The 26,857-nt window shown below is 44.1% G+C and overlaps 1 protein-coding gene across 4 annotated transcripts in view; it reads right to left on the reverse strand.

Annotated features, from left to right (window-relative positions):
* Positions 1–26,857, reverse strand: part of MNMIP1 (manchette microtubule inner protein 1) — a 268,004-nt gene that overhangs the window by 17,757 nt on the left and 223,390 nt on the right. For all 4 annotated transcript variants that reach the window (XM_085647940.1, XM_085647938.1, XM_085647941.1 and 1 more), the window contains 5 exons: positions 21,350–21,467; positions 18,154–18,215; positions 11,397–11,512; positions 8,916–9,002; positions 5,552–5,796 (listed from right to left, as the gene is read on the reverse strand). In XM_085647940.1, coding sequence (XP_085504066.1) covers positions 5,552–5,796; positions 8,916–9,002; positions 11,397–11,512; positions 18,154–18,215; positions 21,350–21,467 — 628 coding nt within the window. The remainder of the gene's footprint in view (positions 1–5,551; positions 5,797–8,915; positions 9,003–11,396; positions 11,513–18,153; positions 18,216–21,349; positions 21,468–26,857) is intronic.

Below are 26,857 nucleotides of genomic sequence, written 5' to 3' on the forward strand. Positions count from 1 at the left end.
AAATGTGGGACATGTGTCTGTTGCGATTCCACCATGGAAGGGAACCATTTCTCCCATAAGGGAATTCACTGGAAACATAACACTTTCTCAAATTGTAAAACAAAATATGTTGTATATGGGATCTTTTGTCCATGCGACAAGCTTTACATCGGGAAAACAAATCAGGAGATAAGGCTAAGAATCCAACAACACAAATCAAGGATACGCAAGAATGTGCCCAATGCCCCGCTGGTCAATCACTGGCATCTCAACAACCACACAGAAAAAGATGTGAGATGGATTGTGATCTCTAAAGTCACACAAGATAACAGAGGAGGTGACCTGGACGCCAAACTGGTTAAAAGAGAGGCTATGCTCATTATCAAGTTCAATACATCAGTGGATGGACTGAACGAGCTATCCGAGATTTACAATCTGTGAAACCTCCAGAGTTTTCATCAACTAATTAAGGCTCCGCCGGCTGGCATCCAACACGGGGCTCTATGAATCAGACAAGGTTGGGCGGTTCGTTACTTGTGTATGATACACCGACTACTACACCCCAACTATTTATGGACATTGAGCCATTGAAATACCGGATCACCCATCGTTCAGGCAACTTGGTGAATTGTTCAGCTCAATTCTTCCCGAGCGCCATGAGTGGAATCCAACCTTGCACGTAAATAGGAGCTGTCCATTAGCCAATAACTATTATGTCGGGCGCCCAGCCACATACTGTTCCCACAGTGTGATTACAACAAAGTGTTCATACACACTGTTCAATAAAGTTTTCCTCCATAAAAAAAGTGTAGTTGAATGACACACGAACCCGGGGTATCCTTTCAAAATTATGGTTCTTGTATGGACATACGACTTCGCCGAAAAGGTTTGCATGCCTCAGCAAATATCCCGCTTTGTTTTACGTTGAGTGTCGTCCATTTAAGAGACACAAATTGGTTTTTAACTACATCTCCCAGAATTCTTTAGAAGCTCCGCCCCACTAAGACTGGGATATCCAATTGGAAGCCGACACGGATTTACAAAATGGTCACCGCTTCCTTGCCGAAACATTCTTCGGCGCTGTGAGCACGGTGCGCGATGGCTATGTTGGCGTTGGAGTAACCGGATAAAGAGGTAAACAGGACTCTGAGAACACACAAAACAAAACCATCGTGTTGCTTAAATTGTTTAAAGACCCGCGGTCTCACGACTTCAATTGCTTTCTGCCCCCAGGCCTTAGCTGGCGATTTAATTTCCACGCCCCTTTCTGCACGGAAACATAACCAACTTCGACAAAGAAGAGTAAGGATACACATGCGCCTATGAGATACCGTCTGTCCCAACAAGTACGATTTTGATCATCAGACCACGGCACCTTGGTGCCATTAGACACTAGCTATGACGCTTGATCTTTTCTCTGATCTTGCTTTTGCCTTTCTTCTGAAAAATCTCACTCTACTATCCACAGATTGTTGTCGTTGAACGTTAATTTCGTTTCACATTGAAAGCCTGGGTAGCGTACTTTCAAGCTTTAGGTAAGGCTCCCGATTATTGGTGTATGGTTAATTAATGCTTTGAGAATTGAGGGGCCAACTGGTCTAACTCAGTGTTGTGTTTGTTTTGTTCCCAGAGAGTATTGGTCCTGAAGAGAGTCCCCGGTGAAGGGATTCGAAACGCGTAGACCTATTTTGACCTATCTTCGCCCTTGGCCAATCATCTGCTAAAACACCTAAAAAATAAATGTTAGAAGTACTGCAAGTGTTAGTTGCTGATGGCCTGATGTATTTTGTACATACAATTGTAAATTGTCTGTTTTATGGTGTTTAGTTAGCATTTTTTGTGTATTTTTGAGTGTTGTTGTTGTCTGAGTGATTGAGGTACGCTAGTGGTGATGTCATTTATATGTGTTAATGTAGTGTATATATTTGTAATAACTTGTTGTTTTTTGATTATTTAATGCTTTAATCACTTCAATATAACCGTGCAAAATAATAAGAAAATTTGCATAAAAATATTTTTGATTAAAATCAACCAAAAAAATGGGCAGAAATGGACGTGTTTAATTCAGTTCATGTTTAAAAACTTTTCTTGAAATTTCAGTGCAGCATTGGCACTCTCTTTGTTTTGTTCAGTTTATATGACTTGGCCTTGCTGCCATCGAGTCAAAACCCAAGCTTGTTTTGCTAATTATAAAAAAAAGTGCAGCATTATGGAGCATATTTCGCCTTTTCTTGGTGCATAATTTAGTCAACACTCTTGCATAAATTGCGGCTTCTCTGCCGCATATTTCCAGTGTCCCTGACTACGATTAAAACTCAAATTCCGACAGTTCATTTTTAATCTACTTGGTTTTATAGTACACTTAGCGCCCCCTAATGGGTGTTCCACTATCGAGCAGTTTCACACAAACTGGGTATTAAGAATGCAGATTAATAGTGGGACATGGCCTGTACACCGTTAGTGTAAGGACATTAATCAACCAGGTACATCAGTGAATTTATGGTGCGTTTAGTGTGTGTGAAATAATCTTACCACCTGACTCCAGGTCATTACGGACACTTTCTCTAGTCCTAAATGTTTCACATACAAATTCCTGATTTCAAGTGTGTTAGTCTAATTACTTCAATGAAAACAAAAATACTATAACTCCCAAAATGCATTAAGCTATAAGATCAAAGTCCAGGACAGGAAACTGTGTCCTCAATGACCTGGAGGGAGAGGTCACCCTCGTGTGAGGTGTGCTGGCTTGGGAGCACTGGTGTGTTAATAGCAGTGGTATAACAAGAGCGTTATGGCCATAATGTATGCAAGGGCTTTTGCCTCCATCCGTTTATCGGTCTTGTAGTTAAAGACAGCCACAGTTGGGGTGCAATAGGCTCCTCAACCTCCAGCTCCCCACTCTCCCACCCCTCCACCTGCTGCCCTTTCGATATCTATACGCCGGAAAGGCATTTTACATGAATTCACACCAGATGTGCTCCAACGTGTAAAAGGCAGCTCAAACTTCAAACCCACCCAATCTTTGAACCCTCTGTTAATAAGGATACACATTAAGGGCCATATGTACAAAGCGTTTTTGTGGACACAAATGGGCCGATTCGTAGAATCGACCAGTTTCGAAACGCAAAAATGCTTTTTCACATGAACAAAGCCCTATTTGTGATTTGGTGGCCTATTACCGAATCGTAAATTGGGTTTGTAATTTGAAATTAGGAAAGGCGTATTTAGGGCACGTTTAGGGTCTCCCTTCCTAATACCGAATCACAGTGGTATGCATGAATGTTTTGTAACTGTGAATCTGGTTGCAAAACCTTCACCTTTTACCATCTACTTCAAGTAGATGGTAACCCATTCACAAATGGGAATGGGTCCCAAAGGGTCCCCCTCCCCTTTGGGAATGTTTGTGATAAAATGTTTTAAGAGGAGGAAGTGGTTCCACGGAACAGTGCCTACTTTTACAAAATGAAAAGAAAACCTTTCATTTTTCTTTTTGAAACAGAGTCGTTTTCTTTTAAGGCAAATGGGCTGCATTTGGAAAAAAAAAGATTGCTTTATTGAAAAGCTATCACAGACATCACCCTGTGCTCCCAGTGGGTCACAAACCAAGATCTACCTCATTCATATTTTTTGAGGTAGGTCTATTTGTGACCCACTTGGAATGCAAAATGTGTAAAACACACATTTGAACATTGCTGTTTGTGATAACCTAATAGCAAATCACAAAAATTCTCTATATGGTAATCACAAACAGAATTGTTTGTGCATGTGGCCCTTAGTCCATTGTAAAGGAGGTTTAGGTGAGAAGTGAGGCCTTCTACTGGGACCTGCAAACTTATAACATACAGACATGTACAACACAAATACAAATGGGAATAATGTTTGATCACAAGTAATATGGGTGACATTTCAAAGACTCTTTGGCTCTTCTCAAATTGAGCTCAATCCCAGGTAGTGGTCGTTGAGCAGCCAGTAAATACCACAGGTTATGGCATTTACCAGGTGCCCAATTTCAGAATCCTTCAGTTTATCTCCCAGAATGGGAGATAATATACTAATTACATGTTTTGCCCCGTTGGGAGGAACGCAAATAAATGTCATGTATTTTGCACAAATGATTTGCACCAGTTTTTATTTGCGTTCCAGGTGCCTAAATGGGAGTTTGCGTCTATATCAAGATTTGTGCTTAAGTTGGAATGAGCCTCTTGCAAGACTGCTCAGTGGGATGAACACCTAATCTTGAGGTCTGTGTGCATTCTACTGGTCACAGGTTTGATTACCAGCAAAGTGGCTCAGCCTTTCATTCTTCTGAGGGCAAAAAAATGAGAAATCTTAAATTTGGCACAAAAAAAATGAATTATATGTTTAAAATGATATTCCCAAAAATCTAAATATGATAAAAGGGCTCACGGCTATTTTTAAAAATACAACTCATTTGCTTTGTTGGCATTTCAAAGTTTGAAATGTCATTAACGGGGAAGAATACATCACATTGACAAACTTTTCCTGGAGATGGCAACACCAGCAGTGAAGCGGTGCATAGAAAACGGTTACAATTAATCAAATATATAGTTGATCTGAAAGTTCTTCCTGGGTCCGCGTTTAGTTCTTAAGGGGTTGAGAAACAATGATTTCTATCAATAGTCTTTTAGTGCCGAGCCTTCATCTCTGTAAGCAGACTTTGATGCAGAAAAATATGAAGGGGTAGCGACATCACATAACCTTTGACCCCCTATGGGTTTGTAGGTTGTCCTTTTTTCCACAATCAGCTCCTCAACAGCCTATTATTTGAAGCGGAGGGCTTAGAGGAAAGGAATGAGGAGAAGCTGCACAAATTATACATGGAGCCCAGATTAATGCTTACTTGCTGTTCCTGCCGCTACCTTCATGACCCCTGGGACCACGGGCTCCAGAGCAGCACCAAACGGCAGGCCTGAGGTCAGCCACTGCCCAAAGCAAACTCTTACTTAAGTTGATTTCTAGTAAGTGAAGAACCTCCGGGGCATATTATCAAGAAAGGGCGTTAAAATTATCGCCGCTTTAGCGGCAGGAAACTGCCGCTAAAGCGGTGATAATGGGCTTCATAATATGCCCTTGAGAATTCCCATAGAAGCCCATGTTCTGGTGTGAACATGGGCTTCTATTGGAATTCTCTGCGGCATATTATCATGCCCACTATCGCCGCTTTAGCGGCAGTTTTCTGCCGCTAAACCAGCGATAATTTTAACGCCGTCCTTGATAATATGCCCCCTCCGATCTTTCAGAAACATTCATGATTTCATGATACACGCACTCCCGGATTACCAACGGCAGGATTAAACCTCTGACCACTTTGAATACAAACACCCTAGGCAGTCTGAATACTACACTAAATAGTTATACAAGACAATAACACCATTTGAACATGTTGTTGTTGTTGTCTTCTATAACTATTTAGTGTAGTATTCAGACTGCCTAGGGTGTTTGTATTCAAAGTGTTATTGCCCTGCCCTAGGAGACCTATAGTCTTAGCAGGGGGTCCTTGATATAAGCATTGTTAAACCTCTGACCATGCTCACAGCACACCATGACTTACTCGTACTGTGTCTTCATTGCCTCCATCAGGACTTTTAGGGACTGAATTTCTGATTTCAGGTCCAGTAAAGAGACTTTGTCTCCCAGCTCCACTTCTGCCTTCTGCTTGATCTCTGGCACTCCTGGGCTTGTCTTGGCAGGCTGTGTCTTCTTGTTCTGAGGCAGGCTGGGGCTAGCTTGTGGTGAGTTTGTGGGGGCACTTTCTTTTACTGGTGTTGGCGGCCAAGGAGAGGCCTGCTCTGGCTCCTGTGGAGAAAGGGCGAAGGAAGAATGCTTGTGTTAGGCATTCATACAACAATCAACATACTTAAAATATATTCCTATTATTGTGTTGAGTGTTCTTTTGGTGTGTAGAAGAATTTGGTACATCACTTTCCTGTAGGGTGATTACTTTTATGCAGGGCAGGAATATGGCTGGTCAGTATAGCAAACTGGCATTTGGTCAGCAACCTCCTTAAGCATACATTTTACATATAGAGTTATTGTTGAGGGGCGCATGTTGGCACACCACCTCAGTAACAGAGTACATTTGGGATCAGTGAAGATGATTCGTACGGGTTCCTCAACTGAGGCCTGGTCAGATAAGGAAATAGGAACAGCCTTTCAGGTCGTTGATGGTTCTCTCTATGCAGCCTCCAAAGGCCCCAGTGGAGATTTCATGGGATATCTCCAAAATGTTGCCCTCACTTCTCTGCCTGATGTCAGAGCCAATCCACATAGAGGTGATCTTGCCCATCTCAAGCCAAAAACCAATTAAGTCCCCGGCGCCGAATGGCTTTAGCCCACAATTTTACGAAACCTTCTGTCAAGATTTAGCCCCTCTGCTTACTCTAGTCTGCTTTATAACTCCTTTGCTGAGTTGGGCTCCTTACTGACTCCATGCAGGAGGCAGCTATTTTGGTCATTCCAAAACAGGGTAAGGATCCAGCCCGCTGTGAGTTGTACAGACCTATCTCCCTCTTAAATGTAGAAGCAATGTTATTCACTTGCATTTTGGCGCACCGCCTTAACCCACTAATGCCAGACCTGATCGAGCCGAGCCAAGTGGGATTTTTTCCAACGCGCCAGTGTGGCGACAACACCAAGCACCTTCAAGATAAGACTCATAGGACGTGTAGAGAGGCATTGCTTCTCTCTATTGACCGTGTCCACTGACCTTACCTCTCTGTAACACTACAGAAATTATGTATTTGCGAGAGGTTTTGCAAATGGGTCCAAAGCATTTATTTGTCTATGGAGCCTCTGCCGCAGCAGCTGAGGGACAACCCTGGATATCACTGGGATTCCGTTTGGCGGCGACCATCATCTGATCAGCCTGTATGCTGACAATGTCATTTTGCCTTACACTTTTGGGGAGGTCTCGATTTCAAAGAGAATATGCAATAGTCTTAGATTCTGAACATCTCAGTCACTTCCCCTCACGAACATGCCTTGTGGTCCCTTTTTTCCCTTCGGATGGGCGACGGATCCATACCCTACCTGGGCATCTTGCTTGCCCGGACAATCCCTAAAACAGTTTCTGCCAGCTATACAACCATTACCTCTCAAACCCATGGAGACCTGGTGACTGGGAGCCACTTTCGCCTCTCCTGGATTGGCAGAATGGCGGTAGTCAAAATGACCATCCTCTTGCGTAGAATATAATTATTTTAGACCTTGCCTCTATTCCCCCCCCCCCAAACGCCATTGACTCCCTCCAATTGGAGATCAACAAATTCCTATGGGATATAAAAAAAAACGCTTTCACAAACACTTGCTTTATCATACGGAACAAGAGGGCGGTTTGGCAGTACCCCAACTGCTCCGCTACTACCAAGCCACCCAACCTAGATTCTTAGTGGAATGGAACCGCCCGCTATCTGAGAAGCAATGGTCCTTTATGGATCAAGAGGTTGCAGGTACCCACATCTGGAAGGAAGTCTGGCTTCCCAATGGGCCTGGGGCCTTTACTCTTCCCCAGTGACAAGCGCCATACTTAAGGTATGGGATTCTGTAGCGGTCAAGGCGGGCCTGAAGATCTTTCTTTCCCCTCTGACCCCGATTCTAGCTAACCTTGACTTCTTCACTGGGATGCAACCAGGACTGTTCGACGCTGGTGGGATGGGGGCTGTAAGCGGGTGGGTTTCCTCTTCGACATTTAGGGGCCTATTCCCTCCGACCACCTAAAAGCCGACTATTCACTAGAAGACTCAGACTGCGTACAATACTTATAACTATGACATTGGATGATGGGATCTGCGAACAGACAAGGGGCGGGACAGCTTTTGACCCCCATTGAGAAATGGATTATCCTCAAATCCAACAACAAATGCCACATTAACAAACTTTATGCCTTGCTGGGAAGGGAACTGTCCCCGACTAAATCCAAGGGGCAAATGCGAAGGGAAGCGGAATTGAGCAGAACTCTCTCTGTTAAGGAATGGGGGAACCTTTTTTATAGAACACACCACACAGCGTATAACATGTCCAGTACTGAGACTGCATATAAAATTGTCTTTTACTGGTATCTTACCCTGGTGAGACTTCAAAAATGGAATGCAGGGAACTTAAAGGAGTGCTGGGGTGTGGGGACACAGGAATGCTGCTCCACCTTTTATGGCATTGCCCGAAATGTACCTGATGCTGGGAACAGGTTCTGAAGGATATTGATTCTACCTTCAGTACTTCCATCACAAGTTTCCCAGCTTACACCATCCTGGGACTACCGAACCCCTTGACTTACCGGTTACGCTCAAATATAGGGAGGCAAATGGCTTTGGCCCTGGGGGTAGCCCGCCAGGTCATACTCCATTTGTGAAGCTTTGATAGGATTTCAGGACATAACTCCTGGCTACACAAGCTGTGTTTTACCCTGGGGATGAAGAAACTGTTCTTGTCCATGGACCCGGCCGCTCCTCCTATCCTGACATGTGGGCAACCTTTACCCAAATTCTTTCCTCTGAGTTCTGAGAATTGCCATGCCTGGCCTATTTGCACTTACTCCTTTTTGCCTCCTAATACGACCCTCACTAAGTCCTAGGCAACATTTGCGGTTCTCTCATCTTACATATCCACACTATGACCTTTCATGCAGCCAACATTATTGACTGTTAAGCTACTGTAATGAAGGCGATTTGTTTTTTTGTTGTTTTTGGAATGATTGTGTATGTTTATACATAGTCTGCCTAACCTATGCTGCCGGCCTCAGGGTTGTAGGCGGAAAGCTGTGCTCATTAACTTATTTGATTTTCTGACCATGGCCGGCCCTCTGGGTTGTACGCGACTTGCAGTGTACTTTTTAGATTTGGTTCTAATAAACAGAATTGTTCCAACAATTATAAAAGATTTTTAATATTTACAAACGGAACCTAATCTACAAACTTTACCTTGACTTTACTTGGAACGTTGGATTTTGGCTTCTCTTCCACTTCTTCCACTTTGGGGTCTTTCTGTGTTACTTTTTCTTCGTTTTTCTGGAATATGAAAGAATGCCGGGTGGTTAGAGTAAGTGTTCTCGGGTCGCCATAGGGTGATGTTGACAGCCTAGTATTTCTGCAGACTTCAAGGAGCCCCTCTTTAACTGCTGATCCCCCGGATTTGTATATTAAGAGGGCTATACATTTAAAGAGAATAACTTGTTATTTATATAGTGCTTCGTGCACAACTATAGCAGTTTCTAAGCCCCTTAAAAGCTGGTATCTATGTTACCAACAGCAGCCTGAAATCAGTTCAATAGGCTGGGCTGTGCTAGTGCTTCGAAGCAGCTGCTCGCATTTCAGGAGCCTGCTGGTACAGGCGGTTCTGACGAGGCCCTACTGGGAAAGGATGGAAGGTTCACACACTGAGGATCAGAAGTGGATTCTCAGAAGCATTATGAGGGAGAAGGGGACACAGTCCAAGTAACATTTAAATCCCTTTTGTCTCTAGGACAGAGGTACCAGTGCCCAATTAAGAGCAGTGATGGCCCAGACTCACTCTGCCTAAAACACTCAGTCCATACAGTACACTTATATGTCAACACTCTCTACACCAGTGGTCTTCAAACTTTTTAATGTTGTGTCCCTCCAGTGGAAATAGAATAATCATGGGGGGCCCCATCAGAATTATTCACGATTATTCTATTAAACTGGCAATGTTTAAATATGTCTAGAAGTATTTCAACATTGCAATTAAGTTCTGTTACTGTTTTAAAAATGCAATAAAATTCATGATTGCCAAACATACTATTCTGGTCAGGCAGGGCTTATGAACGTGTAAAAGTATCTACAATGTTATTAATAGGAAAATAGGTTGGAGCTTTGAAGAATACTTGGTGTACCTTCTCTTTTGACACATACTCCCACTAAGGATATAAATCCCCAAATGTGTTAGTGATGGCCCATTACAGAGCACTTACTGCAGCTCAATTTTGTCTGCCTAAAAACAAAGCCCTGTTATGAGCATAATTCTTCGTTTGGCCAGAGCGTTGAACCCCCCCACCCCCCCTCACCCCCCCCCCCCCCCTCCGATTCACTTGACGCCCACCCTGGGGTAGGACGTGGGAACACCTCCCTGTTTGAAGACCCCTGCTCTACACAGAGGTGATGAAGCTGCAGAGCAGATATAGGAAGACACACATAACATACACATTAACACACATCGCCATCCTCCACAGAAAACAGCCAACAGATAGGATAACATGCAAGCCACAACACCAGACCAAAACAAATGAGCACAGTGTGTGCTCAGATGCCCTCTTGCATGGTTCAACTCAAAGAGCGACAAGCATGAGTCACATATGAATGCACACAATATGAATTTCACAATTCTCCATCATTACAGAACAACAACAAAGAGCCTGCCCACAAGCAAGCAAACATAAATAAGCACACACACTCCCGCACCAGACACAAAAACAAAACATGGAAGTCACTCTCCCTCTGGGTGGAGCACAACCCACGGAGTGAAAATAATACTTATCAGAGAAGAATGGAGAGAAACAACCAGGGAAAGTATGCAGATGTAGGCTGGGTACAACATCTACCCAGAGAAGCGGCCGAAGAATCCAGCAAAGTACTCCTACCTCCATGCAGAAGATGGCTCGTTGCAATCAGAGTTGTAAAATGTGTGGTACACATGCTTGTCACCAGTAAATGTGTTATTCTTTGGTTGGAATCCCCCTATACTTGACCGTTGGAAACTCTTCCAAATATTGGAAGGCATGAGGTCCTTCAGTGAACCACTTTATCATTTCCTTCTGGTTTCTTTTGTATATTTGCAGTACTTTGTTTATTCTATATTGTTTTTGCCATGCATTCTGTTTGTTTCCTTCTCATGAGTGAATTTATAGAGGGTCATCGGACTCTGCACATGTTGTCTGTAGACTAGGTTTCTGGCTACAATTCTGTATAGCTATTGTTTTCCCTTCCTTTATTTTCCCTTGTTTTGTTTTGTTTTTTGAAAACCTAATAAATACAAATGGAGCTAAAAAAAATGTGTGGTACCTGGTACATTGTGTGTTCTTTGTTGTGGTTGTTTGTGTGGGTCATCTTGTGAAGAATGTGGTGCATGTATCTTATTGAGGATGAAGTGTTACATGTGCACTTGGAAATAGAGGGTGAACTAATAACATCCAAAAAGCATTAGCAAAGATAAAAAAGAGGCAGGTGAGGACTGAACACTAAATAAACAGATTTAGCAAAACTGTTCGAAACTGCCCACAGTGCATGTGATCTTTACTAGAACGTGGGCATGGCAACCCATCCTGCTCTGAAGGCAGCCGCAAGCCCACTGGGCAATGCCAGAGTGGCAGAATGGGCAGCGTGGCCCAGAAAAGAAGGCAGAAAAGGAGCCTTGGCAACCTGTCGAAAAGAAAGGACAGAACTTACCTGCGGGGAGTGATTGTGGGCTGTGGGCGGCCGCTTCCCTGCCATTTTGGGTCTGTCAGAAGTGGGATGGTTCAGTTTGGACGTTGAGACAATCAGTGCATCAAACTCACTGGTGTCTGAAAAGCAGAGAAAAGCAATGTCCGTTTATGTTACCAGAGTGATTTACTTAATTGTCGCATGCCTCATCCCCTCACCCTAAATGTACTGTGCGCTTGCAGGAGTCTCGTGGTTGTCTCAGGAGGTTCGTGGCTCAGGAATTGATTGTAAACATCATTAAAATGTTTAACCCTTTCCGTGCTCATGACGGAACCACTCCGTCATGAGCCACGGGTGCCGTGTGCTCATGACGGAGTGGTTCCGTCATGCTGCGGCCGTTGGCGGTCGCTCCGCCCACGCGGCGCTAATTCCCCGCCTGTGCGGGCGATTAGCGCAGTGGGCGGAGACGTGACGGAACCACTCCGTCATGAGCACAGCTCACCCGTGACTCGTGGCGGAGTGGTTCCGTCACGAGCACAGCGGCACCGCAACTGCCCCCAAACCCCCCCAGCGCCGCGGCGGAATTCCTGCCGCGGCGAAGGGGTTAAAACCCCTGCACAGGTAACGGCAGTTGATAAACATGCTCTCAACCGTCTCTGAGACAGAGAAAAGTGCACAGTTGTTTTACAAAAGCTATCCGGGCATTCTCGCATACATACATTATGTGATCAGAAGGTAATATGAGGAAAGGAAAGAGGTCGAATTTATTTTTGCATTAAGGCGGGTGGGGCGCATTCTGTAACTTTATGCCATTTTCCAGACCCACTATTTTCCATAATTAACACATTTTGCACTGTTCACACCTTTTTGCACACACTTCTGAAATAGGCAGGGAGTCAGTCCGCTGAAAATACTTTACTTACATATTCATCTCTGTTACCACCAACGGGGCTCTCTGTGTCTCTCTCTCATTTTACACCTCTCTGTCCCTTTCACTCTATTTCTTTCTCTCTCTCTGGCACTCTACTTCGTTCTCTCACCCTGCCCACTTCTCTTTCTCTTGCGTTCTCGCTCTTATTTTCTGAGTCTGTGTACGCCTCCATCTACTCTGCTACCATTCTCTGTGTTGACCTTGCTTCTCACTTTCCATTCTCACTGTAACTTTCTCTACCTTTCCTTTCATTCTTTGTCGCATTTCTCTCTCTGTCTCGTTCTCTGACTGTTTATATCTTTCTCTTTCAATCCTGTTTTCTTTCTCTGTCTCTCTCCCTCACTTCACCTTGGTCGCGGTCTTGTTGAGACACCCTTTCTTTAAAAGGCACACATCGGGATCAAACACTTTGGGGTAGATTTTCAAACATTTTGTGCTGGGTTCACGTCACAAAAGTGACATTAACCAGCACAAAATGTTTTTGGGGAAATTTACTTTCCAGCGCAAAACAATTGTAGACAGGGTTTTTGTGCCAAAATGTAATGCCACTTCAAAGGAGGCGCTAACTGGAGAAATGTATTAATTTCTCAATTTATTTCTGACTTTGCATATGTGCTGTACTGTGCAGCACAAATACAAAGAGGGAAAAGCTTCAAAACTTGTCTAGGCATGGTATTTTTTGCAGGAAGGGTACCCTTACTGTACAAAACCTATGCTAGACTTGTGCACAAACCCTAGCGCTATGGAGCTAAGGTGTATGCGTGGCACTCAACTGCTGAAATCAGTGCCAGCGCTAAGGAGAGTGAGGAGAGAGCCATATCTCTGAAGATATGGCGCTCTCCTGATCCCTCCCTGTGATGCAACGCAGCGCAGCCCCTTTGGGTGCTGCGCTGTGCGACTTTTTTGAAAATCTATCCCTTTGTTCTAGTAAAGAGAGAAAAAGAGAGAGAGAGATTTTTCGATGTTGAGTGACTGTAGTGAGAGCAGGATTGGAAACCAAAAGCAGCCCTAGCAAAGAACTGGGGTTTGGCAGCCCATCCAGTTCCCAATGACATCCACTAGCCAGGAGCCCCCTGGGTACAAGCCAGAGGGGCCAGTCCGGCGCTGGTACTGAACACCAATTACCTCACTATGGGCCTCATGTAGGTAACATACTATTTACCGATTCATAAATACCAAATTTTACCGATTCGGTATTTATGAATCGGTAAATAGTATGTAGGTAAATAATCGGTAATTATTACCGATTCGGTAAATATCGGTAATTATGAATCGGTATTTACCGAATCGGTAATAATGCATCCCTTCCCATTCATTCCTATGGGCCTGGAGGCCCATAGGAATGAATGGGAAGCCAGTTACTATTACCGATTCGGTAAATACCGAATCGGTAATAGGGGAGGCATTATCATGGGTGGCAGGGTGTCACATTGACACCCTGTTGCACCCCTGATTCGTGCATGTGTGCACATGTGGCGCACATACATGCCCTAAGGGCATGTATGTCTGCCACATGGCACTTTACAAATAGCACAAAAATGCTTTTTGTAAGGTATTCGTCATTTACCATCAACTTGTAGTTGGTAGTAAATAACGAATCCACACACCAATAATGCACTCACTTGAGTGCCTCCTACATTGCATTTCTGGATTCGGTATTTACCGAATCGGTATTTTACCGATTTCTTAAAATTCCGATTCGGTAAATACCGAATCCCGAAATCAGCCACCTACATCTCAAGTGCCTCAATACCGGTCGGTAACGGGATATTTACCGATTTTCGGCCGTTACCGACCGGTATTGAGGTACCTACATGAGGCCCTATGCGTGGCCCCGGAAATAGGAATGTATTTCCCCACTTTCTGAATTACTAATCCTGGGGAGGCCAGTAAATCCGGGCATGGGCAAAATAAATGGGCTGGACAGTGAACCCTCCAGGTTCATTACAAATTAGGAATTACTGTGCGAATCAATAATTCAAGATCAGATTTTCCTGATAATTTCACATTTTCCAGCAGACTTTAACCCAGAGATATCGGACATTTCCACCTGCTACATCGCCTGGTAAAATCAGTGTTTTAAATGGAAATATAGAAGGGCAGGTACTCACTTTTGGAGTACATCTTTGCTCCTGAGAAGTGGTGGTAGGTTCCCATAAAATGTATTACAGCAGTGCAGAGAAGAGCATTGAAGGGTTAAAAAGTTAAAGAAGTGCAGGTACTCAGTACCGGACGGTACCTGCCCATTTAAATTACCGGGTAAAAGTGAAAAGATTTAATTAAGGTGTTCCAGCAGATTACATATCTGCAGTGGGGTCAGCAACAGCCAATAATGACCCCGGAGTTGGATTTTTTTTCTTTCTTATATAGAAGAAACTTGACCCAAAGGTATCGGGTATCAGAGTGCTTTACAAGAGCACCCGTTGCTTACACAAGGACACATTCATTTTTAGGTCTCGCTTGAACCAGCGCATGCGCTGGTCTGGCGAGACTTATTGAGAGGGCTCCAAAAAGTGCTACCAGGCCAGCCTAGAGCTACAGTGCATGTATGTGCGCGGGCGCGCGCGCCGCACCGCAATTTCTTTCACTTTAGCGGCCACATGGCCGCTTTGATGTTTGATCGTGATCACCTTTACTTTCGCGGCCGCACGGCCGCTTTGCATAGCCAATAGGTCTCGCTTTTGGGACCTTATAAGTATTTAGGTATGCAACTGTTGCATGGCTAAACACTTATAAGGTCCCAAAGGCGAGACCTATTGGCTATGCCAATGCTTGTTTTGTTAGACACAGGGAGATTAAGTGATTTGCCCAGAATCACAGGATGATGAGTGTCATTGCCGAGACTCGAGATTTGAGGTCGACGACCCTAGCCGTTAGGCTATATCGGTCCTCTACCCAACTACGCCAGGAATCCTCTCTTGGACTGCTGGTTGTCCTGCATCCATGCTCTTGTAGTCTGAAGGTGGTGTTGATTGCTTGCAATGGCTGGTTTGTAGATTGCTACTGGATACTATTTTTCATAGAATCTTGTAATAACGACAGTAGTCAGACACTGCCACCTACTGGAGGTCTCTACAAAAGCACCAATATCTGTTATTAGTGTTACCTCCTGGGCACATTCCAATTTATATTAACCAGGTTCATATCTTATTCAGTGAAAATGAGGCGGTGACAGTCTATTTCACAATGATGACACCGAACTTAGGGGCAAATTTACAAGCCCCCTGCGCCACCAGTACGTCACTTTTTGCGTTTCATGGGTGTTGCTGTGGGTGTTCCCACGCAACACCCATGGAACCTGGCACATTCCCAGATTTACTAGGAATCGTAAATCTGGAAATGCGTGTTGTGAATGCTACACCTCGTTTATTCCCCTTTCAATGCGTGCTGCATTCTAAAGCATGCATTGAAAGAGGAAAATGCCTGTAGTGGTTGTTTTTGTGCAGGAAGGTGCCCCTTCCTGCACGAAAACAATCTCCCCATGACGCAGGCATCCTTGCACCAGGTTCAAGGGTTCCTGCAACGGTACATGTCAGCTGTTTGTGCGCCAGCGCAGGGGAGATCACAGGAATGCCACATATCATTGTAAATATGTCGCATTCGTGTTCTCTGAAAGTAACTCAGTGCGGCTCAGCCAAATGGCTTGCGGAATGCACTGAGCCACTTTCATTGTAAATCTGCCCCTCAGTATCCTAGTTGGAAAGAGAGCGCGGGACGAGGGAGTTGGAGAAGGTAGAAAGTGAAGTGGTGCAGCATGGTCTTCAATGTATGGGGAGGATGTAACCTTACGGCTAGAACTGCCGACTTTGGAGCTGGGGAACTGGGTCCGATTCTCGGCGACGGCTCAACATCCTGAGGTTCTCAACAAATCCCTTAATCTCCCCGCACCTACCAAAAAAATGAATGTGTATTTGTGTAACGTAACTGGTTCTCATGTAAAGCGCTCCAATACCTTCGGTCGAGTTTGCGCTATATAAATCTGCAAAAATACACACACAAAAATATGTATTGGGAGGTAGAGAGTGGGGAATCTTAAAAAACAAAAAGCAGCTTACGAAACACTGGTAGCAGATCTGTGATGAGCACATCTGGAGGTCACGGGCTTCGATCACAGTGAGTTGCCTTAGGAAGTTTAAGGTATGCTGTAGTTACAGTTGATATTTCACAGGACCAGTAAGATAGCTATGTGGGTTATAGTAACTACTTCACAAAGGTAGACCTAAAACAAGAATATTTTTCGTTCGTGTTTACATGATATAGGGTGAACATCACTCCAATAAACAGGTGGGCACTTTACAGAAACCTTTTAATTTGAGTATAAGAAGATCAAACGTGCAGTGCTGCACAAAAAACGGTATTTTGTGTCTGGGGTCCAGTTAAAACATATTAAAAGCTCCAGAATGTTATGAGTTTGGGGGAAGAAACACGTTATTGGGAATTTTCTTGAATTGGGAGTCTGTGAGGTAGGTTACAAGTTCCACAGCCCCACTCTCCAACAACAGAAAAATCTGTATTCTGGCACTTAACAGAAAGGCTTTTTAGGAACAAAAAAACAAGTGAAATGTATACACATTTCCAAACATAGATCCGACAGTTAGAATCATATTGCTCAACAAAAAAGAACCGTGAAGCATGATCAACTGTACATTATGAAGCACGTTTCCTTCTTCTGCCTATAAAAGGAAGGGAGTTTTGTACTTGGGTCCTACTATCCCACTTTTCAAATCAATTCCCCTTTTCAAAAACAAGCATTGGATAACTCAATAGTTCTGGCATTGGGCGCCAGACTATTGACTTTGTCATAGCTTGTTTTTTGTGTCATGGTTTTTGCAAAACTTTTTTGGAGGGGAAACCGTTGGTCCCTCAACAATCTAAACAACGCACACTGAATAAAAACAAAAATATCTTGGTCCCAAAAGGTACACTTTGCCAAAGTAGTCCCTGGCACTAAGGGGAAGTACTCTGTGTACAGATCTGCTCCGTGTGAACGGGCAGGATACCCGCACTCACAGTGAAGTTAGTGAATGCCTGAAGTGGACTGACCCATTGCCCTGTTCTGTAGTGGACGGAGGAGGAACGTGAATGAGAGAACCGAACAGCGGATGAGGAGGGTATCTGGACGCCACATACGTAAGCACATTTTACATTTAATTTGAGTTCAGTCAACAGATATGAGCTAACACGAGACCTAACAACCAGAAGCACTGTTGAAGAGGGGATCATTGATACTTATTCTGTTGCCCTTCTTCCTTTCACAGTGAACATATTGTGACACTACCTGTTATGAGCCACAAATGCCTAAACAAAAATAGGGCAAAGAGGGCCGAAGCGTTTTGTGTATGAGCGAGCCCTTGGAGATACTGCAAATTTTCAGCAGCTGTGAAACCTCACACACCCTACACCCCCCGAAGATACACCCCAGATGGCAACTACCAAGTAGTTTCCTACCTTTTCCTGGGTGAGAAGGGAGAAACCTCCATGCCCTGCTCATATAGGGCTGCAAAGGCCATTCGGCTACTCAGTCAGGTCAGGGGGTTGCTTTCAGAGCTCTAGGGGCTGCCATGAACCAACCACGCCCCTAAGCCCTTTTCTATCGTGGCCTTCTGGAATGTGGGACTGGTTTGAACTTTATTTTTGTTGCCAGGGCTGAGGCCAGAAGAAAGGAGTTTAAGGCCTGATGTATAAAAGGGTTTTATCCATTTTAGGTCTATGGGAAAATGGGTTGATACATAAGTGCCACAGTCCTGCACCCTTCCCTGTAGTAAAGTTAGGTCTGGAAAAACCTTACAATACTAACACAGGTATTTAAAAAATAATATAATCATTGGATAAGGTGGCCCTTCGATTTACCTGCTTCCAAGGTATTCTCTTTTACCGGCTCCACTGGTTTTGGAAGAAGATTTCCATCTGGTCTGAAAAAAAGTAACAAATGAAATGTTTAAAAAAACGAATTAGCAATATATCATTACTCATGTGTCAATATCAGTAGCCGGGTTGATCACTTTGGGCCTGATTACAACTTTGGCGATGCTGCACCGGCTTTGCGCGTGAACAGCACTGTCAAAGCTGTGCATGGCCCGCCGGACAGATTATGAGTTCAACTCGTGTCTAGCGAGCTTTTCTTTAGCTGTTCCCACAGCGGTGCCCTGAAAACGGGCATCGCAATGGTAACGAAAAAGCAGCTCCAGCACGACATGGACTGTGAAGTCTGCGTGCTGAACATGGGGTGCATGCAAACAGGGTGCCACATGTTGTGCCCCCTCAATGCATCCCCATGGTGGCGGCGGAATGGGGGCCCTGTAGGGCCCCCTTTGTTTCCCCACCACCAGCCTTTTCATGGCGGGCTCACTGCCATGAAAAGGCTGGTGGTGGGGAAACTCGTAATATGCTTGGTGGACAGCGGCGCTCCCACCTTGCATATTGTATACCTCGGTCGGCTGCGCCACCGCCATGGAATGGCGGGACCCTGGCGCAGCCAGCACAGCGGTGGCAGTCTGAATGGCCGCCTCGTAATACTGCAGCCGCAGGACCGCCACCCCTGCGCCATCGCGAGTCTGACAGTGAAAGACCACCAGACTCATAATCAAGCCCTGAGTCCACAGTGACTGCAGACGTTTAGAGTTTGCCACCTGATCAAAGTCTTTCATTGGTGTCATCACAGATGTTGACTGCGACGTCAACTGACGGTACGTGTAAAGACGTTCCCACTACAAATATAGGCCTACAAGTCCCAGCATGCAAAATGCTGTTGGCTAAAACCCTAGGGCACCCATGTCCTGCGGCCAGATATTACCTATGGATGGCAACAATACAGATATTTTGTTTTGCAGTCGTAACATTAACATTCGTTCAGTTAAAGGTTTTTCATGCTGATTCTCAGTTTATATACACACAGCGCACCTCTATTACACATGTAACCTTCACATACACTCACGTTTTATAGCAAATGTTGTGTGTTTTTGTAATGATGCACTATGTCAAATTTTAATTAGATATCTCCATCAAACAGAGATTGGCCTTTGGATTTGAACCCAGTTCCCTGCATGGCTGCTAGCACTTGTGCACTCCTGCACTGTGAATACCGCCTGGAAATAGTTAGAATGGGTGCAACCTCTGGTCACTGGTCACGTTTCAGCCTTGTGTGGAATAAGAAACATGGTCCACAACCTTTAGCTTCAGATTGTGTTTTGTGCACTGAAAAAAATAATGAGTAAAGTGCTTGGCGGGCCCACTTGTCAAGGTCACCTCAGTGGGGGCACAGACTGATGCACAACATAGCTATGGGGGCGTGTGTTTTGAAGGGACTTTAAAGTTGTTTTCTCCTCATGGCACATTGGGCATGGTAGGGTGTTTGGGGCATGCGAGATGGTTATTGTTGATTGCTCCCAGCTAATAAATAGTAATTAACATAAAGGAAGGACAGCTCATGGACCTGATGGAACTACTATGGAAGCCATGGTTGTACATAGAAGACAAACTTCCCCATTGTGATGGTCCTTGGTTGATGGGCATTTGGAAATACCTTGGCAGGGTTTAGACTCGGGGAAGGCCAGCTTTCCAGTGTAAGGAGTCAAGGTAGGAACAGCTAAGAAGAGAGGAATCAGCAGCCACTGGAGAACTGCACCCTACATACGGCCGAAAGAAAGAAGGTGTGCTCCTGGGAGACTGGTGTCAATGCCTGCAGAGTTCTCATGGCACTTGGGAGAATCCATTATGGAGTTTTTTTTAATGTTTGTTCATCCCCCCTCTGTGAAATAGAGCAGTAGCATTCTTTAGGGATCACTAGGGGTTGCATTTGCAACCACTATGCTGGTGCCTTCAACGACTGTGGACTGCTTATCAGACACTATGATTCAACCAATCTACTTGTTGATCTTTCACGAGTTAGTATGCCTCCCGCTTTCACTAGCTTTAGTAGCTGATTATGTCAGTTATCAATTGCTGATGAATAAAATTCTGCAGACTTATAACTTAAATACAGACTTTTTCAAGAAACATTAGAACATTGCAATGTTGAGAGGCCATTTTGACAATGTAGTGACTCGAGCCAGTATTGGCTGGTATAAGCCTTCTGCTCCAACATTCAAATGTTTGTTTGGCTTTCTGTTTTTCCCTTTTTAATTTGGAACATTCTTACCTCTGTGTATGGAATGCTCTAACAGCATTATTGCCATCCTGCATCGGCCTATAGCATTTGTCAAAAGCTCTCCCCCTCGTTATAGATTCTCACTCGGTTTAGAGCCTTTAACAACCTAAACATTGTACTATAATGCTACATCAAACAGTTTCTTGTTATGTTTAATGCTGTCAATGTCTTTGATACAGCGTTGATTTCTGAACAGCTGATTTTGCTGGTACTCAGTTGAGCAGAAGTGCATAATGCAAACAGGATCAGAGACCAGATGTTATGGTCATTCGAGGACATTAACCATGGAGATGTCCCAAGAAAAAGGCATTTCTGGAAAATTAACAATGTCATTTACACTTCTGCAGAATGACAATACAACCCATTCTCCGAGGACATCAAACTTCCATTCCTGGATGCTCATGTAACTAATCAGTGCATTCTGGGAGTTACAGTCTTGGTTCGTGTTAACCCCTTCGCCGCGGCAGGAATTCCGCCGCGGCGCTGGGGGGGGTTTGGGGGCAGCGCGGTGGCGCTGTGCTCGTGACGGAACCGCTCCGTCACGAGCCACGGTTGAGCTGTGCTCATGACGGAGTGGTTCCGTCACGTCTCCGCCCACTGCGCTAATCGCCCGCACAGGCGGGGAATTAGCACCGCGTGGGCGGAGCGGCGGCCAACGGCCGCAGCATGACGGAACCACTCCGTCATGAGCACAGCGCAACCGTGGCTCATGACGGAGCGGTTCCGTCATGAGCAGGGAAGGGGTTAAATGAAGCTACTTGACCAATACACCTGATGACGATGATTTGTGTGAAAGGAAAAGTTGTCACAGTGATGTGACCATATTTGGTCACCCTACCAGTGATGGCTCCAGGCCTGAGACATTCATTAACATGTGTGCATGGCTGGAATACACCTTACCTGTCTGAGTTTTTGAAGGAGGTCTTGAGTTTCAGAGGTACCGGAGGTGCTGGAGCTACTTTTTTCAGCGGTGGGTGGGCTAACTTGTTTGCTGTCTCATTCTTGGTTTCTTTCGTTTCTTTGACAAGGAGAAAGATAAACATCAGGACACTCTGTACATCACATCAGTAAAAGAAAACCCATACAAGGCCACCAAACTGATTTTTGTCACTTGAAATCTCATATTAATACAAATCTGAGATGAAGAGAAGTTCAAGAAATGGAGCATTCACAGGCACAGAAATCTGATGTAAGGAATCAGTTCCCTGCACGGATTTACGGAACCCTAGGCAAAAATACACTGCACTGTTTAGCACTTACCCTTGTCTAGTACCAGCCATGTTCTAGGCTTATGGGTGCAATCTGGCGCGCCAGTGCTCAACTTGAAGAAATATAAGTGCTAGGGCCCTTCTTAGGAGGTCACTACAGCTTGCACACCCATTACCCATATCAGTGCCGCCCATGTCAGTATCCATACAACTACTATCACACTCCTACAAGAGTGCAAGTTTGACAATTTGGATTATTCCTGGCCACCCAAAATTATAAGAATGGCATGGGTGGCAGGTATTTTCTAATGTTTAATGTATCTGGCATTAAACCCTCAGTTGGTGTTCTCATGTCATAATGAGTCCTTAACTCCTAATAGTCTATGCAAGATCGGTAGCCCCTATTATTATCAGCATTTATCTTCAGGTGGAACTCGGCAAGGGCAAAATGGGCTTCAGTGCATGTCTTTAGCAAGTAGTAATTTATTAACTCCACCATGTGGTGGACTGTCATAAGTACCAGTGTTGAACACCGGGAAACACCAGCTCAAATTAAGCACAGCTGGCACCCACTTGTGGACAGTATTGCCTAAAAATAGAAACAACTGGAAGGAAATGACTTTAGGGGCCAATTTAGTCCCTTCCTGGATTAGCCTCCCCTGGAAGGTAGTCTGCTATTAGTTATGTCATGTTATGTTAGAATTATTTATTATAGCGCATGACTCACACCCTAAGATGTATCTCGGCGCTTGGCAACCCAAATGCAAGTGCAAAAACAGTTTAAAACAACTATGTTTTTAGGAGTTTTTTAAATGTACAGAAATCATGACACATCCTGATTTGCAGGAGGAGCTTGTTCCAATAGAGAGGAGTAAGATGGCCAAAATATCTGCCACCTCATCCTGAGGTGCGGATACAATGGGGCTTTAATAATGTCCGATTTGAGGATCAAAGTAGACGCAAGGGCTTGTAATGACCGAATCTAACAGACAGATTGGAGGGAATATCCTTAGTAAGTGCCCTATGAGTCAGAGAGCATAGTGGATTCCTAATATGAAGCCAGTGCAGGGTTTGCAGTGCCGTCATCTGTGTCAGGGAGAAGTTCAGAGCTGTGTGACCACTCCGTTTATCTGAGGTACGCTTTGCTGCTCTGAGACGCAGACTAGGTCTAGCCTTCCATACCAATAACTGCCATAATATTAAAACTAATAATACTCATAATAGTAATTCTAACTTCCTTAGGGCAGTCAGTGGTGCGGCCTGAGTCAGTGGTAATGTATCTGTTTAGGTCGAGCCAAGGCAGCGCGCATGTGTTGTCTTCGAGACATGCTGTAGTTAGTTTGTGGGCTTAGAGGCTGCCCATTTGTTTACTTTTGTTTCTTTCTGAGTCATTTAAAATGCCTTGCTTCCACATGGTTAATCTGTACTTTTTGTCCCACCTTTTCGTAGGTTTTCCACTCTCCTTGAGCAGCGACCTAGTGCCTGTATTCTTCCGCATGTTCTAATTTATTACCTGGCTCTGGAACTTTTTTGTTTATAATCCAGAGGAGCATTTTCCACTTAGCGCAGCACTTGGCTCACGGCCCCTGGGCTTTATTTTAAACGAGCACTTCTCTCAAGTGTTTGTGTTTTTTGGGTTTAATTAGCGCGGCACCTGTTTCACGGCTGCCGTGCTTCCGGAACCTCTCTCTTGTTTTATATTTTATGCTTTTTTTGTTGAAATTTTAAACAAACATGCGTTGGAAAGTGAATCCGTGTTGGCAAACATTAAAAATCTTTCTTTTCTAGCGTTAAGGAAGCGTGTGCGTTTTTGAGAGCACATTTGGTTATTTTTTTCGAAAGGTAGAAGCGCAAAATATTTTAATCTAATGCAGCATGTTCTCACAATTTTTAGCAAATTACAATTCTCAAGTGTTTACTTTGCTTTTGTTGCAGTTGGTTTTGTGGTTCCTTAAAGGCATTGTGACTCGTTTTGTATAACTGAATTTTAATTACAGTCGGAAAGTGAGTCCTGTTGGCAAAGGTAAACAAACGTAGTTATTTATTGTTAAGGGACTATGTGCATGCTTTGACATGAGCTTTTGTTGTTTGTGTGAAAAGTAGAAGCGCAATGCATTTTGAGCATATACAGAGCAATTCTACCTTTTGAGTAATTAAAGAAATACGTTTTTAAAGCGTACACACTCTCCCTTCACAATATATCATAACGCTTGTTTAAATTTTGGCAACAGCCATTCGTCACATTTGCCAAATATTTGCATCAGTATGCGCGCTTTTTGAACAGGACGCTATATTAGTGATGTAGTGTCCCAGTTGTTCAGTATGGGGATGCTCCCCATTAGTACAAATGCTCACTGGCCTTTACATCTTTTATTTAGTTTTTGGGAACTAGCAGAACAGGACTTACAACTGCTTTCTGTTTAGCTGTCGCTGCAGCACTGTTTTCCATTTTATGAAACTATGCAACGCACCTCGCTTGTTATCAACAGCAAAATGATCATGTTGCGCGGTCCTAAATTTGTCAGTGCAAGTCAGTGCAAGGGGCCTCCGTCTAAATCTTTTAAGGAAATGGGTAGCACTGTGTGGATGGGCGAGGGTGGCTTTCTGAGATGCATAACAAATTATTTCTCAATTGTACAGAAATGGTTTGGAACTATTCACTGCAGGGACATCTTAATGATTTTGGGGGCCCCGGGCCAAGCATAATGTTAGGGTCCCCTGCTCGGAACAGCTCTAAATTTATTATACATTTTTAACTCATTTGCACCCTTAGCAACTATTGACCGATCATTGACAACCTTCTTTGTTGGTCTCCAAAACTTTAAGGGGTCCACATTCCTACAGGGGGCCCCCATTCAGTGCAGAAACTTGGAATATGAGATGTTGGAAACCTGAGAACCCATTTACATATTGTGCAAGGGGTCCCATCATTTATGCATTATGCCACTGTCAGTAGCTGTCCTGAAAACTTAATGATGGGGCCCCATTAAAGGTGGTGGCCCTGGGCCAGAGCCCACTTTGCCTATGCCTTAAAACGTCTCTGATTCACTGTCGCACTCACAAAAACCTTTGGACATTGAAGGAATCTTAAGCACAATAATGTCTTTTGCAATTACATTTCCTTTAGGATTGGTCCGTTCATTGCACGCTTTAACGTGCCACTGAGGATGTACAGCTGGGCAATCGACAGACCAATACTCAGTTTGGGGTTAGGGGCTGGAATACCCAAATAAATATTGTTATTATTTTTCTTGTCTTCTTGAGGTGCCCTTTGGGAATTCACAGCTATTGAAAAAGCACATTTTTGGAATTTACAATATTGGAGGAAACAGACAAGCGCTTCCTGTGGTTTCGGGAGATCAAACCGGACTCCTGCCTGCGTTTATAGCCGTCATATCCGGTTTTGGCAGGAAGGGCGGTTTGCCATAAAACTGCAGCCAGCCTTCATCTCTGGCGAGGGGGGTGAAGGGAGTGTGAAGCTGTCAGCTGCTTCATCTGACTGTAACTACAGACAAGGGCAGAAGTCAATATTTTCATGTATGGCCATGGCGCAGCCTGACCCCAATCAAAAAAAAATAACAGAACTATTTCCCAACAGTCGATCAGCATTCCCATGCAACAGCTTCATGTCACACAAACCAAAACACACCTGGGCTTAGTACCACAAAAATGGGAAAAATATCATCTTCTCAAAATCAAGGGCTAGTTACATTTCCTAGCTTGTGGATTTGGTACTCTACTTTGAAAAAAAAAAAGTAAAGTTGAGATTAAGAGCAATTGCAATAAAAGCATGAGTGCAAAGTCAAATTTGCTTGTCTGAAAAAATTATAATTTCTCATGTCTCAAACGCCTGTATTTAAGCTTTTTCTGTTGAGTGAAGAGAAAATAAAATGTGAATCAAACCCCCAGCATCGTCACACACTTTCTGCCATGGGCTCCTGCTTCAAGGACAGAGCTCGGAGCAAGATGCCTTACAACTGTACAATCATGTTTACGCTGCGGAGAGCCGACGATTCACAAATATCACAGGCAGTTTGTTGTTGTTTTTGAACTGCAGTTGAGCTGTCTACCCAGATGATGGTTGAGCCTTTCAGAGCCCCTGGCCATTTTAGTCATCCACACTAATGCAGTTAAGACACATTGATACTAATTTTTTGGCTGATTTGTACAAAGTAAAACCAGAAAACCTGGATATATTGTGGCATTCCTCGCTATACATTGTATGATCAAGAAAATTAACTAAAACTCTTTTTTTTCTTCACTATTGCGTATGAAAGCACTTCCAGATATGTGAGTTCAGACCACCACTTGTATAAAAATAGCACTTTAAATAAGTACTTCTCAATGCAGAGCTTATGTACCTATTAACTGTCAAAGCTTCCACGTTAAACTTATGTACCTATTAACTGTCAAAGCTTCCACGTTAAACTTATGTACCTATTAACTGTCAAAGCTTCCACGTTAAACTTATGTACCTATTAACTGTCAAAGCTTCCACGTTAAACTTATGTACCTATTAACTGTCAATGCTTCCACGTTAAAGAACAGTAGATGTTGCAGCATCCAGGATAATGTGCTGCATGGCTAAATAGTTATAAGGTCCTAAAGGCGAGACCTATTGCCTATGCCAATGCTTGTTTTAGGTTTAGTTTGGATGTTTGCAACTCTTTCTTGACTATGCAGCACCTCATACTCATGGGAGTATTTGAGGTGCCTGAGATGGCCTAATTCTCTGGTGCTCTTTTCTCCAGACGTGTACAGCTATCCACTGTGTAAAACACAATCTCGCCCTCAAGTTCGACAAATGAGAAGGGACCAGACCTTTCAGTCCCCGACTCCTGTGCTCTGTTGCCCAAGTCAAGGGTTTGTGAGTCCCGCCGAAGTTGTCCTGCCAAACCAACCAACATGCAGGTTTCTGTGAGAGATTTTGTTATAATGCACACCATGGATGTAACCCGCTGGGGTCCAGAGTGAGCTAGTCTACTATGAAATCAAGATAGACCAGTCCATCCGAAGGCTGGGTGATGCAGGGCAGCGCCGGACAGGCGACTATGCCATCAGCCTTTGAGTCACCGGTCAGTGAGGACTTGCATGGATTTTTTGTAGGCTATTCCCCCTCTAGTCACAGCATGCAGAGCGACAGTATGGATACACAATCAATAAAAGCATGTAAACATTAATACCCAAAAATATAAAACTG

This window comes from Triturus cristatus, chromosome 3_2, assembly GCF_964204655.1.
Source record: "Triturus cristatus chromosome 3_2, aTriCri1.1, whole genome shotgun sequence".
Taxonomy (NCBI): Eukaryota; Metazoa; Chordata; class Amphibia; order Caudata; family Salamandridae; genus Triturus; species Triturus cristatus.